Genomic DNA, 14,623 nt, shown 5'->3' with positions numbered 1-14,623 from the left:
AGTAGAGTCATTTTCACAATGTTGATTCTTCCAAGCCACGAACATGGTATATCTCTCTCCAGAGATTTCTGTGCATTAAATTTGTATCCTGCTACTTTACCAAATTCATTGATTAGCTCTAGTAGTTTCCTGGTAGCATCTTTAGGATTCTCTCTGTGTAGTATCATATCATCTGAAAACAGTGACAGTTTTTTTTTCCTTTCCGATTTGGATTCGTTTTACTTATTCTTCTTCTCTGATTGCTGTGTCTAAAACTTCCAAAACTATGTTGAATAAGAGTGGTGAGAGTGGGTATTTGTTACTTCTCCTTTTCCATTTCTAATCTTATTTATTTGAGTCCTCTCCCTCTTTTTCTTGATGAGTCTGGCTAATGGTTTTACAATTTTGTTTATCTTCTCAAAGAACTAGCTTGTAGTTTTATTGATCTTTGTTATTGTTTTCTTTGTTTCTATTTCAGTTATTTCTGCCCTGATCTTTATGATTTCTTACCTTCTGCTAACTTTGGGTTTTGTTTGTTCTTCTTTCTGTAGTTCCTTTAGGTGTAAGGGTAGATTGTTTATTTTCGATTTTTCTTGTTTCCTGAGATAGGCTTGTATAGCTCTAAACTTCCCTCTTAGAACTGCTTTTGCTGCATCTCATAGGTTTTGGATCATCGTATTTTCATTGTCATTTTTCTCTAGGTATTTTTAATTTCCTCTTTGATATCTTCAGTGATCTCTTGCTTATTTAGTAATCTATTGTTTAGCCTCTATGTGTTGGTATTTTTTACGTTTTTTTCCCTGTAATTCATTTTTAATCTCATAGTATTGTTGTCATAAAAGATGCCTGATATGATTTCAGGTTTCTTAAATTTACTGAGGCTTGATTTGTGACCCAAAATATGATCTATCCTGGAGAATGTTCCATGTGTAGTTGAGAAGAAAGTGTAATCTGTTGTTTTTGGATGGAATGTCCTATAAATATCAATTAAGTCTATCTGGTATTGTGTCATTTAAAGCTTCTATTTCCTAATTAATGTTCCTTTTGGATGATCTGTCCATTGGTGTAAGTGAGGTGTTATAGTCCCCCACTATTATTGTGTTACTGTCGATTTCCTCTTTTATAGCTGTTGGCAATTGCCTTATGTATTGAGGTGCTCCTATCTTGGGTGCATATATATTTATAATTGTTATATCTTCTTCTTGGATTGATCCTTTGATCATTATGTAGTATCCTTCCTTGTCTCTTGTAACATTCTTTAAAAGTCTATTTTATCTTATATGAGTATAGCTACTCCAGGTTTCTTTTGATTTCCATTTTCATGGAATATCTTTTTCCATCCCCTCTCTTTCAGTCTGTATGTGTCCCTAGGTGTGAAGTGGGTCTCTTGTAGACAGCATATATATGGGTCTTGTTTTTGTATCCATTCAGCAAGCCTGTGTCTTTTGGTTCGAGCATTTAATCCATTCACGTTTAAGGTAATTATCGATATGTATGTTCCTATGACCATTTTCTTAATTGTTTTGGGTTTGGTTTTGTAGGTCCTTTTCTTTTCCTCTCTTTCACACTTAGAGAAGTGCCTTTAGCATTTTTTGTAGAGCTGGTTTGGTGGTGCTGAGGTCTCTTAGCTTTTGCTTGTCTGTAAAGGTTTTGATTTCTCCATTGAATCTGAGTGAGATCCTTGCCAGGTAGAGGCATCTTGGTTGTAGGTTCTTCCCTTTCATCACTTTAAGTATATCATGCCAATTCCTTCTGGCTTTTAGAGTTTCTGCTGAGAAATCAGCTGTTAACCTTATGGGAGGTCCCTTGTATGTTATTTGTTATTTTTCCATTGCTGCATTCAATAATTTTTCTTTGTCTTTAATTTTTGTCAATTTGATTACTATGTGTCTTGGTGTGTTTTTCCTTGGGTTTATCCTGTATGGGACTCACTGCGCTTCCTGGACTTGGGTGGATATTTCCTTTCACATGTTAGGGAAGTTTTTGACTATAACCTCTTCAAATATTTTCTCTGGTCCTTTCTCTCTCTCTTCTCCTTCTGGGACCCCTATAATGCAAATGTTGTTGTGTTTAATGTTGTCCCAGAAGTCTCTTAGGCTCTCTTCATTTCTTTTCATTCTTTTTTCTTTATTCTGTTTCGCAGCAGTGAATTCCACCATTCTGTCTTCCAGCTCACTTATCCATTCTTCTGCCTCAGTTATTCTGCTATTGCTTCCTTCTATTGTATTTTTCATTTCAGTTATTGTATTGTTCATCTCTGTTTGTTTTTTCTTTAATTCTTCTAGGTCTTTGTTTAACATTTCTTGCATCTTTTCTGTCTTTGCCTCCATTGTTTTTCCGAAATCCTGGATCATCTTCACTATCATTATTCTGAATTCTTTTTCTGGAAGGTTGCCTATCTCCGCTTCATTTAGTTGTTTTTCTGGGGTTTTATCTTGCTCCTTCATCTGGTATATAGCCCTCTGCCTTTTCATGTTGTCTTTGTTTCTGTGTATGTGGTTTTTGTTCCACAGTCTGCAGGATTGTAGTTCTTCTTGCTTCTGCTGTCTACCCTCTGGTGGGTGAGGCTATCTAAGAGGCTTGATGGGAGGGACTGGTGGTGGGTAGAGCTGACTGTTGCTCTGGTGGGCAGAGCTCAGTAAAACTTTAATCCACTTGACTGTTGATGGGTGGGGCTGGGTTTCCTCCCTGTTGGTTGTTTGGCCTGAGGCAACCCAACACTGGAGCCTACCTGGGCTCTTTTGTGGGGCTAATGAGAGACTCTTGGAGGGCTCATGTCAAGGAGTACGTCCCAGAACTTCTGCTGCCAGTGTCCTTTTCCACATGGTGAAACAGAGCCACCCCCCACCTCTGCAGGAGACCCTCCAACACTAGCAGGTAGGCCTGGTTCAGTCTTTTTCAGGGTCACTGCTCCTTCCCCTGGGTCCCGATGCGCACACTACTTTGTGTGTGCCCTCCAAGAGTGGAGTCTCTGTTTCCCCCAGTCCTGTCGAAGTCCTGCAGTCAATTCCCACTAGGCTTCAAAGTTTGATTCTCTAGGAATTCCTCCTCCGATTGCCAGACCCCCAGGTTGGGAAGCCTGACGTGGGGCTCAGAACGTTCACTCCAGTGGGTGGACTTCTGTGGTATAAGTGTTCACCAGTCTGTGAGTCACCCACCCACCAGTTATGGGCTTTGATTTTTACTGTGATTGCACCCCTCATACCGTCTTATTGTGGCTTGTCCTTTGTCTTTGGATGTGGGGTATCTTTTTTGGTGAGTTCCAGTGTCTTCCTTTCGATGATTGTCCATCAGCTAGTTGTGATTATGGTGTTCTCGCAAGAGGGCGTGAGAGCACATCCTTCTATTCCGCCATCTTGGTTCCTCCTCCCCAGCTCTTGGTTTTATTGATTTTTTTCTATTGTTTTTTTTTTTAACCTCTATTTTATTTCCTTCCTTCAGCTGACTTTAGGTTTTGTTTGTTTGCTCTTCTTTTTGTAATTCTATTAGGTGGTAGGTTAAGATATTTATTTGAGATTTTTCTTGTTTTTTGAGGAAGGCCTGTATCACTATGAACTTCCCTCTAAGAACTGCTTTTGCTGCATCCCATAAATTTTATATGGTTGCGTTTTCATTGTCATTTGCCTCAAAATATTTTAAAATTTCTTCTTTGATTTCATCATTGATCTGTTTTTTAGTAGCATGTTGTTTAGTCTCCATGTGAATGGGGTTTTTTTCTCGTTTCTTTTTCAGTGGTTGATTTCTTGTTTAATACCATTGTGATTAGAAAAGATGCTTGAAATAATTTCTACACTCTTAATTTTTTTGAGGCTTGTTTTGTGGCCTAGTATGTGGTTGATCCTAGAGAATGTTCCATGTGTACTTGAAAAGAATGTGTATTCTGCTTTTTTTGGATGTACTGTCCTGAAAATATAAAGTCTAACTGTTCTATTGTATCATTTAGGATCTCTGTTGCCTTACTGATTTTTTGCCTCAAAGATCTGTCCATTGATGTGAGTGGGGTGTTAAAGTCTCCTACTATTATTGTCTTCCCATCAGTTTCTCCCTTTATGTCTGTTAGTATTAGTTTTATGTATTTCAATGCTCCTATATTAAGTGCATATATGTTAACGAGTGTAAAATTCTCTTCTTGTATTGATCCTTTAGCATTATATAGTGTCCTTTACCTTTCTTTATGCCCTTTGTTTTAAAGTCTATTTTGTCTGATATGAGTATTGCAACCACTGCTTTCTCCTCATTTCTGTTTGCATGAAATATCGTTTTCCATCCCCTCACTTTCAATTGATGCATGTCCTTTGCCCTAAAGTGGGTCTCTTGGAGCAGCATATTGTTGGCTCTTGTTTTTTTAACCAATCTGTCACTGTGTGTCTTTGGATTGGAGCATTTAGTCTATTAACATTTAAGGTAATTATTGATAGATATGTATTTATTGCCATTTTAAACCTTGTTTACCCATTGATTTTTGTATTTCTTCTTTTTTCCTTTTGTGGTTTGATGATTTTCTTTTGTATTATGCCTATGTTCTCTTCTTTTTGTTTTTTTGGAATCTATTATATGTTTTTGATTTATGTTTGCCTTGTTTTCTCAAGTATATTAACCCCTTTCTGTATCTACTTGCTTTAGACTGATAGTCATATAGGCTCAAACACATTATAGAAAAAAAAAATTCTACAATTTTTTTTTTTTTACTCTTCTTCCCCACATTTTATGACTTTGTCTCCTTTATATCTTCATGTTCATCCTTTTGCTGTTCATTGTGGTTATCATCTCTTTCACAGATTTTTAAAAAAATCTCTCTACTGGCTTATTTAAGTGATTTACTTTCCAATTGTGATTTTCTGTTTCCTATAGATTCTTACTTCTTTCCTTTTTAGAGAAGACCTTTAATATTTCCTTTAGGATATGTTTTTTATTGCTGTATTCTTTTAATTTTTGCTTGTCTGAGGAATTCTTTCTGTCTCCTTCTAAATGAAGATCTTGCTGGGTAGAATATTCTAGGTTGCAGATTTTTCCCTCAGGACTTTGAATATGTCTTGCTACTCCCTTCAGGCCTGCAACGTTTCTATAGAGAAATCAGCTGATTGCCTTATGGGGGTTCCCTTGTAATTAACTCTGTTTTTCTCTTGCTGCCTTTAGAATCCTCACTTTAATATTTGCCAACTTAATTATACTATGTCTTGGTGTAGGTCTGTTTGAGTTTATCTTATGTGGAACCCTCTGTGCTTCCTGTACCTGGATATCTGTTTCCTTCTTTAGGTTTGGGATGTTTTAGCCATAATTTCTTCAAATACATTTTCAATCCCCTTTTGTCTTCTCCTTCTAGGATTCCTATTATGCATAGATTGGCATGCTTTGTATTATCCCATAGGTCTCTTATGTTCTTTCATTTTTTTTTTTTCATTTGGGTATCTGTCTGCTGTTCTAATCGGGTGATTTTCATTATTCTATCTTCCAGATCATTTATTTGTTCTGCATTATTCATCATGCTATTCATTGCCTTTAGGTCAGCTTTTGTCTCTGCGAATGAATTTTCTAATTTTTCTTGGCTTCTCTTTATAGTTTCTAGTTTGTTTGTTTGTTTTTACAGTAATTTGCATTTCTGTCAATAGCCTTTCTTAATTCCTTCAGTATTTTCATTACCTCCTTTGTGAACTCGGTGTCTATTAGACTGAAGAGGTTTGTTTCACTGTTTGTTCCTTCAGGGAAATTCTCTTGATCTTTCAATTGAGAGTGGTTCCTCTGCTTCTTCATTTTTTCCCCTTATATTTCTCCTACTCTGTGAGTTTAGGAGAAATAATTAACTACTGTGGTCTTGGAGGGTTATATTTATGTGGGAGTATCCCTGTGTAGCCTGCGTGAGTTTAATATTTTTTGGTGCGAGGGCTGTTTTTAGTATGGATGCTTGCTGCGCCTTTCCTCAGTGTATGCTGGCCATTATCCCCTTAATAGGAGGTGTGACTGGTATTTTGGTGACCAGAACCTGCACTGGATATTGAATGGGGCCTCCTCTTTGCTCTGTGGTTGTCACTGCCCTGTCACTGTCACTACCCTGCCAGGGGCAGGGTCTGCTCCCTAGATGTTGGAGTAGAAGCCCCCAATCCATTTCCGAGCCGTGTTTCTGAGCTTCAGTATGAGATAGGCAGGACTGGAGTGTACCCACTGGAAAGGAGCCCCTGGGTATTCCTCCGCTGGAGCTGTTGACCAGTGATTATGCGCTGTTGTGTCACCTTCTCATCTGTTGTGCAGGCTCACCAAGTACATTGTTGTTTGCACTGCCCTTGGCCCCACCTCAACCTTGGGAATGCCAGCACTCGGCCCTAGTGTCCCTCAGGCGTCGTTTTCACAAGGCCTCCAGCGCAGATCCACTGAAGTCAGGTTTTAGGACCACAGCAGTTGCGCGCCCGGACCCAATGTGGAAGGCTATGGAGGCAGCCCAGACCCTGGCCAAGCCCCCATGTACACGTGCCCGCACAGTCAAGCCCATGGCTGCTAAGGCCAGACCTGTCCCAGCGGCAGAAGCACCCGTTGTGCGTTTGGATGTCCCACAGGCGCTGAATTTACAAAGCTGGTGGCACAGGTGTAAAACTGTGGCTCACGCAGTCGCTGGGAGAGATTTCAGCCCTGCTTCCTAAGTCACGTGGCCCCTGGCACTCAGCTGTGGTTGCTGCTTTTAAAGTGTTCAACAGGGAAAAACAAGAAAGATGATGCAAAACGAAATGCCAATTTTTGGCTGTGGCATTGGATTCCAGGAAAGCGAGTAACCCGAAGGAGAGGTAAGCCACGACAGTAGGGAGCAATGTACTTACTGTAAGGAGGAAGAACATTGGAAAACAGATTGCCCTAGGCTGAATCATGAGAAGAAACACAATAAGACGAGAGCCTCTCACATGGTAGAAAGAGAGGAACACTGACGAATGAAGAGGCCTGGGGCTCCCTTGGACTTGGTGCCTAAATCCCCACACCCGGAGCCCTGGGTAAAATTGACAGTGGGGAATGAGCTGCAGGTTTGCTGGGATGAAGGAGAAGACTGATCATTATTCTGGGAAAAAGCTGGAAGATGGCCCCAAATTCTTGTGATGTTGATATGGTTCCTGGCAAGTCCACTGTGTTGAGAGCTTCTCTGACTACCCTGCTCTGGACCACTTTGCTGGTGGTGCCATGAGACAGACAGTTGCTATAGGTGTTATCAAAGCAGTGGACAAGAAGGCAGTTGGAGCTGGCAAGGTCACCAAGTCTGCCCAGAAAGCTCAGAAGGTTAAATGAATATTATATCCGCCACCCCAGTCTTAATCAGTGGTCAAAGCTGGTCTCAGAACAGTTGCTCTCAACTGGCCATTTAAGTTTCATAGTAAAAGACGGGTTAATAACAATTCATTGTAAAACCCTCAGAAAAAGGAGAATTTTTTGTGGACCATGTGTTTTGTGTGTGGCAGTTTTAAGTTATTAGTTTTTAAAATCAGTATCTTTTAATTGGTTAAAGCCCTCCTTAAGGAAATTATCCCCTGATTTGGATTAAGACATTGGAATTACATTCATCCTGGAGACCACAATAGGAAAAACTGAGAAAATGGATACTAATTTAACTTGAGATAAGGCCTTGCCAGTTGCCCTGCTATGGATCAGTGGCTCCCAGTAGCAGGCTTAAATTAAGTCCCTTTGAAACACTGAATGGTAGGCCATTCCAGGTGTCTGCCCAGGTGATAGAATCTATAGATGCTTTAAAAGACCTAGCAGTTGCCAATGATGTTGAAACTTTGGGCACTATACTGATCTCTGTTCATGCATTTGCCTCCAGCAGGTCTGCCTATCTAACTGAAGCAGATGGGAATTTCATTGTAGCTGGAGGAGGCTCAACTAAGTTGTTTAATTTTGTCTAAATAAATAGCACAGGAATTTAGTATATGTACTGAGAACTGGAACCAAAACACCCAAGTTCAATTACAAATTAGACAACAAAGTGCTAACGGGCTTCATCGGGTTCAGATAGTTGTAAATATATAAAAGGACAGACTAAATAGTCTAAGGAATGTTTGTCACCTCCGGAAGTAGCCAGAGCGGTCTTCGTCCTCTTCTCACAAGTTGGTGGAGTAGACACTGGCAGTCAGGAATTGTAATAGGAAGGAAACTTTGTATTCTATTACAAGTTAATCACTGAAAGTATGTTGCCTATAAGCTTAAATTATACTTAGTGGCCCATCTCTGGGAACCCTGCCTCCCAGGTAATGAGCACTAAGCTAAAAAAAACCTTTGTTTAGCTCACAGGAAACATCCTGACCAGGACCACCTGTGAATGACTGCAGGCAGGAAGAAATTAACACATCCCCTCTGGAGGTGGACCAGAACCAGGAAATGTTTGACTTAACTCCCTCCTCTTTTAGTATAAAAGAAGCCTGAGTTCTAACTCAGGCATGATGGTTCTTTGGGGCACAAGTTCACCATTCTCTTGGTCTGCCAGCTTTCCGAATAAAGTCGCTATTCCTTGCCCCAACAACTCATCTCTTGATTTATTGGCCTGTTGTGTGGTGAGCAGTATGAGCTTGGACTTGGTAACACTGAGCCCAGGAAGTGCAAAATTCCAGAAGGGAGATTTAGGTTAGGTGCTAGAAAGGAGAGTCTGCTAGAGATCATGGAATGAGCTATATTCCCGAATTTATCTCTCCAGCCACTTGCAAGCAGAGGTTTGATGGCCACCTTTTAGGGTTTCTCTTAATGCTATGAGATTGCCCTAGGTAACCTCAAAGGCTCCTTCAAGGTTCTACGATTCCATCAGCCTTGTCCTTGGCCAAATGTATTAATTAGGACTTGTGACTTCATATAGCAGGCACCCAACTAACCAGAGCTTGAATGTATGGGCTCTCTTGGAAGAGCAAAGATGCAGCCGATCCTCAGTCGTAATGGAACCAGGAACATGAAACCTGCAGGACTCTCTACAATTCATGCCTCCACTTTGGCTTTGCTGACTTTCTTCTCTTTCTTAATCCAATTTCCATCATATATCAGAAAACATAGCCACTGACAGCTCCTGGCCTTTTTTTTTTCCCCATCTAATAGTTTCTGTCACTGGAGATGAACTGCCTCTTTGGTATCAAGGCAAAAAATAACACATCTTCACAGGCAAGGGTACAGACTGACCCATTTTAGGAGTCTGCACCCCCTATACCACCATCAGTTGAAGCCAGAAGAATGGGACTAGTTAGAAAATGGCAGGTCTCTTGGGAACACTATGGATAGATCAGAAAAGGAAGCATACTAAACAAAATAGTCCCCTACCTCAAAGCAAAATGACAAAAATGACAGGAAGCTGGTGCTCGGGCATTAAGAACACCAGAGGTTTAAAGTCTTTCTAACTCCACCGTATACAAACTATGAACATAAAGTTTAGGACTCGGGAATCTTCCAAGTTGATAACCATAATCTTTCCGAGAATATCTGAAAGGGATATTCACTGTTAGTCTGTGTATTCGGCAACTGTAATGTGCTTAGTGCTGAGCTAGGTGCTATGCTGGGTACAGAGCTATAGTCCATGGTTCCTATGTTCAAAGATCTAACAATTGAATGGGATTAGGACTGAGGAGCATTCTGAGAACCATTTTAAATATAATAGAGGATTATCCCTCACCAATGACTAGTCCTCGCATCAAGTTTAAGTTAAAACTCTCTTCTCAAGGAAACCCTCAATGGTTCAGAAGTAGCTTAGGCTACAGAAATCTGTATTGTTTATTCAGTTGTCCACTCATAAACACTTCATGTGAACTCACCTTTGCTTTAGACACACTACGAAGTGGTAGAGTTGCAGTTCCCTACCCTCAACTTTCTCAGCTGCTGTTCTCTCTGCCTGGAATATTCTTCACCTAACTCCCATCTCCCATTGCCACCATCACCTTGTATTTAACTCCTGTTCATTTTTATAGATATTAGCCTTCCTCAACTCTCTTGACTGGGTTAAAACACTGCTGTATATTCCCATAGCTTTTATCCCCTTTGGAAAGTTATCTTACTTGTAATTTTTTACCCAATGTGTGTCTTCCTTAGTAGAATGAAAGTCCCTTGGTGATAGGGCCATGCTTTTTCTGTTCACTACAATGCCTAAAATAGTGTCTCAAAATAGCAAGGACTAAATATTCATTAATTTGGCAGATATTTATGGAACATCTATGTGTCCAGCATTGTTCTTATCACTGAGGATACAAAAGAGGGGGGAAAAAACCCATATATGGTCCCTTCCTTGAAGGAGCTTATAAGTTAGTCAAAGTGTTGATTTAATGATGGAAGAATGTTTAACCCAAACTCCTTATTTCCCAGGTGAAGAAATGATTGCCAGAGAGACTAAGTGACTTAAGTCATATGAAGAATTTGAGTGCCGTAGGTTGTTTTTTTGTTTTTTATTCCCTCTTACACACTGCTTCTCAATACACATTTCACAAACCAAAGGTGGATGTGTGAACTTCTGTTCATTCAGTCCATGGATGCTAGAGGATACTGAGGCCTCATGAGCTATGTGAGTGGAGACAAACATGCAGAGAATGTGATTTTTATGCCAAGAATGTTAAAGGTTAAGTCAGTACAGACAGCTTTGGTGATTTCTTGGCCAATTCTCCCACAGCCCCCATGACAGTGACCATCATGCCCTTCATCTTTGCTTGTGGACCCCTGGCGTCTGGAGTTCCTGGGAAAGTGAAGGTGTTGGCGTCGATGCAGCCATGTGGTTAGGGTTTAGTCAGGAACTGCTACAGGAGAGCTCAGTCCTGAGCCAGGAATTGCAGGAAGGGACTAACATGGATCACTTCTGAGAAAGTAGAAGGGCTTTTCAGGAGAGGGCATATAAAAAAGGCAAGGAGATTTTTAGGAGTGTATGAATAGCAAATAGCTTGCTAGAGCAGAGAGTATATATTAAATAGTGAAAATATGGGATAGATATGGGGGACTGGACTGGAATCGAGTCCTTGGAAATGAAAGAAATGGCTGGTTCAAGGAATGGAGAGAGAACTAGGTTTGGATTTCAGTTGGATTTCTAATTAATCAAACTCGCTCTTAAATTTAGGGCCGGGGAGGACTTCCACTGGAACTCTGCTGGGGTTCTTTCTCGCAGTTTGAGGAACCACCCTAGAAGGGTATGGAGAGACCCTCTCCTCCACTCATACTCACGCGACAGAAGCCAGTCTCTGGACAGGCTGTTATATATCAGTTGTTCCATGTCAGGTTACCACGTGTGTGTCCCCAACTGAAAATGCACCCCACCCCAGTCCCCCGCAAAGTTGAACTGACACATCAGTGGAAACACATAGCATAGTGCCAACTGTCACCCTCGCCATCTCCAACCAGGGAATGGCAGAGCCTGTGCGTGATTCTCTTTGACTGCTGTCAGTGGAGGCCACACTGACTCAGAAATCTCACTCGTTTAAATCTGTGAGTTGCTGAGTCATTTCATCAGAAAGCACCTCAGTTCTGCAATAATCTGTTTTAAAAGCAACCAATTTTAATGATGTGAGCCGAAATCCTTTGGCATTTTAAAGTGCTCTACTGAGGGCTATCTGCTAAGACTAGCGGTTTGCTTCTGTTACGGAGAGGCGGAAAAGATGATTTCATTGTCTTTAAATCATGTGCGGGCTCAGGGAATGAGCTGTAGCAGGCTTGGGAATGTGTGGGAAGAAGTCAGAAGGCCATGCACGCAACGTCTGCAAAGAAAATGTTTTATTTAAAGTGTTAAATACCATCACGAGAATGAATTTGAGTTTTCCATTAGTTGGTGGTCATTACAGGACTAATCTGCCCTTTTTTTTTCCAGCTGGAATTCCCTTTACTTTTAAAACATACTATGTACAGGGCAGCAATGGTCACTGGAATAGTGCTATTTACATGACTAAACCACAAGTCGAGGTGCAGACATGTGAAAATTAAAAAAAAAATACACCAACATTAAAATAAATACTGCATAATGACAGGTATGTACAAATATTCCATACAGTCATGTCCTTCTTATTAAAATTAGAAATAATTTATATAGGAATATGCACAAAAGATTATGTGACTGCATCTTAGTATCAGGAAAATGGTAAACGTTTATTCTAAGGGAGAGTATAGACACTATAGGTCTAGTAAGTCAATTGTTGCTGGTACACAAGTGTCTAAATTATTTCCGTAGAGTTTTATTCGTTCTTTTCAACTTTACCTGGGTCCATCCTAGGTCTCAGAATGTCAAGACACAGTCTCGGTGTATTTCGTATTGCACCACATAAAGAGAAGGCATTTTTAGTGATACTCATTTTTAACTTTTGCACCATATCAAGCATGATAGTTTTGAATGGTCAACACTGAACTTAAAAAGGAACACAAGAGAGCAATTTTTGTGCGTGGCCTTAAACAAATGGTATGTACGTGGATTTCGAAAGTTGTTGCAAGAAGTTAAAATCCATCTATAAGAATGTGTTATCAAAGTGCACAGAAAGAAACAAAGAAATATGGGTGGTTTATTACATTACTCGGTGACTCTTCTCCTAAGTCAGGGAACTTAAGAGAAATTTGACCTTGCAGCACCACCCAATGGTAATAACTGTCTGTAAAACCAAAGGCAGGGGTTTGATTTTGGGGATTCGTGTGTAGACTTTTGGTGATGGCATCAAAGAACTGTTAATAGGCAGACTGACTTTCTTTGAGTCACCTAAAAATTGGAGCTTTAAAATTATCTGTTGCAAATTTATGTTAGCTATATTTCTTTAGAAATATAATTTGTGAAAAATTGAATTTTACTACAGATAAATGAATTAATAAACAGTCTTGTGTTTCAGGGCTCCAAATTGTTAGCGTCTCTATTCACATAGTAAATGGAAATTGGCTAAAGGAATTGCTTCATGCTTTAACTAGAAAACAAAACACAAAACCTAAGACCTTCTAAAAATAATACTTTAACCCCTGTACGAATAATGCTGGTGCTGAAAACAAATTAGACATTACAGTGGCCACGTGATTTTAGGATTTTCCTGTAAACTGAACTTTGAAGATGAAAATAAAATTACCATGCACTGTACAATAAATTGCAAAAGTTCAAATATCTTCTTTATCAAAAACATGCTGACTTGCTCTAATGTACTCCCAAGTCATGTTGCAAAATCCTTTTCAACATGCTTGAAATAAAGAAAGCTTTTAGTTTTTTCCCCGCCTTGAGAAATTCAGAGATTCAGAAGCATCTACAGCTCTGAATCAAACATGGGGTATAAGAGAGTATCAGGTCAAAAACTTGTAATTTTTTAGCATAATGTTCACTCTGGTAGGGAGAAAGAAAATAAAAGCTTAAAAGAGAGAAGAAGAAAAGTGAGATAGAGGAAGAAAGATGTGAACAATTTGCACATATTGAACTTTAATATTTGTATATTTAACATGGAAATAAATTGAATATGTTATACTTATTTGTCACATGAAGAGAATTTTAAGTATTTTCTAGAAAGTATTTTCTTCTGTAATGTCTGCCAAAACACAGACTATGATTACTTTAAAGAATAAACATGGTGTGTCTTTGTATCACCCTGTTGCATTCTCTCCCTTTTTTAAAACCATGCACTAGTGAAATTTATTTTTAAAAATAATATAAATTGTTGAAAATGGCTGATTTTTATTTTTATTTTTTGCAAGTTGCAGCCCCAAGAAAATAATTTAAGTATTCAGCTAATCTGTGTCCATGCAAAAAAAAGTTTAATTTCATTCAGTACAGTGGAGCCACAGAATTTTGTTTTTCAGAGTCCAACTCATCTTGGCATTAGTGGGTGCCATGCCTGCTGGAGCTCTGAAGTCTGCCACTGTTCACGCTGTCACACTGGACTGGCTGCTTCCGTCCCCGTCCAGAGGAGGGCTGACGTTTTTGTCCTGGACCAAGTCTTTGGTCTCTTGCTTTTCACCTGATGCTTCCTAGGACTTCATGCCTTGACTTGTAACATGGCTTAATGGCTGGATAGCTCCCTTTCTGTGGCATCACAGGACTTTGGGGTCAGAGAAATGAAGAAAAAGGAATGATAAAAATATAAAGGTGCCATTGAAAAGGGCTTTTGTTGCATGAAACTGATTCTTTGAGATTAATCCATGGCTTCAGATTGGACCAAAACGTGAGTGTTATTGAACTCCAAACCTGATAGTTCGTCATAGCTCCGCTCTTTCACCTGAGGGCCTTCTTTAGGGCACAATGTGTGCAACTTCCTCTGAGAACACAGGATCGCTTTGTATCCCTAGAAACAGGCTCAGAAGACACAACATTAAGCATGCAGTGTTACCAGGGTTTGCGACCTGTGGGTTTTTTTTCTTTTTTTGTAACGCTGGTTGCTATGACAACAGTTTTACAGCTGCTATGAACGAGAGTAAGAAGGTCCAGGTGAACTTTCCAGAGATGATTGGGAAGCTCTTCTTGTCAGAGGGGCCAAGGTTGGATCTACTAGGGAGGAAGTGGGGAAAAGTTTGAACCAGCCAATCACCATATTGGATAGCTCCAGTTCATCTAAAAGTATCTGGGCCACTCCCATAAAGGATTTGTGATCCATGCGGCCATAGTCTCCCCAGACTATGATCTGTTGACAAAATTAAAAGAGCAATGTCAGTAGAATCATGTATGTACAAGCTTGTCAACTACAATACATTCAGTTAGTGTGCTGACATCAAACAT

General features: G+C 39.8%; 1 protein-coding gene across 18 annotated transcripts in view; it reads right to left on the bottom strand.

The window, feature by feature from the left end:
* Nucleotides 1-11,658: 11,658 nt before the first annotated feature.
* Nucleotides 11,659-14,623, bottom strand: part of RIMS2 (regulating synaptic membrane exocytosis 2) — a 348,709-nt gene continuing 345,744 nt past the window's right edge. For 17 of the 18 annotated variants that reach the window (XM_024756898.1, XM_024756907.1, XM_024756911.1 and 14 more), the window contains one exon: nt 14,310-14,528. In XM_024756898.1, the coding sequence (XP_024612666.1) occupies nt 14,310-14,528 (219 nt within the window). Of the gene's footprint in view, nt 14,529-14,623 lie in introns of all 18 variants that reach the window. The other variant, XM_024756914.1, reaches the window with a different exon arrangement.

The sequence above is a fragment of the Neophocaena asiaeorientalis genome, unplaced genomic scaffold (genome assembly GCF_003031525.2).
Source record: "Neophocaena asiaeorientalis asiaeorientalis breed wild unplaced genomic scaffold, Neophocaena_asiaeorientalis_V1.1 scaffold328, whole genome shotgun sequence".
NCBI classification, from domain to species: Eukaryota; Metazoa; Chordata; class Mammalia; order Artiodactyla; family Phocoenidae; genus Neophocaena; species Neophocaena asiaeorientalis.
The sequence above is the reverse complement of the archived record's forward strand: the minus strand, read 5'-3'. Positions and strand labels throughout refer to the sequence as shown.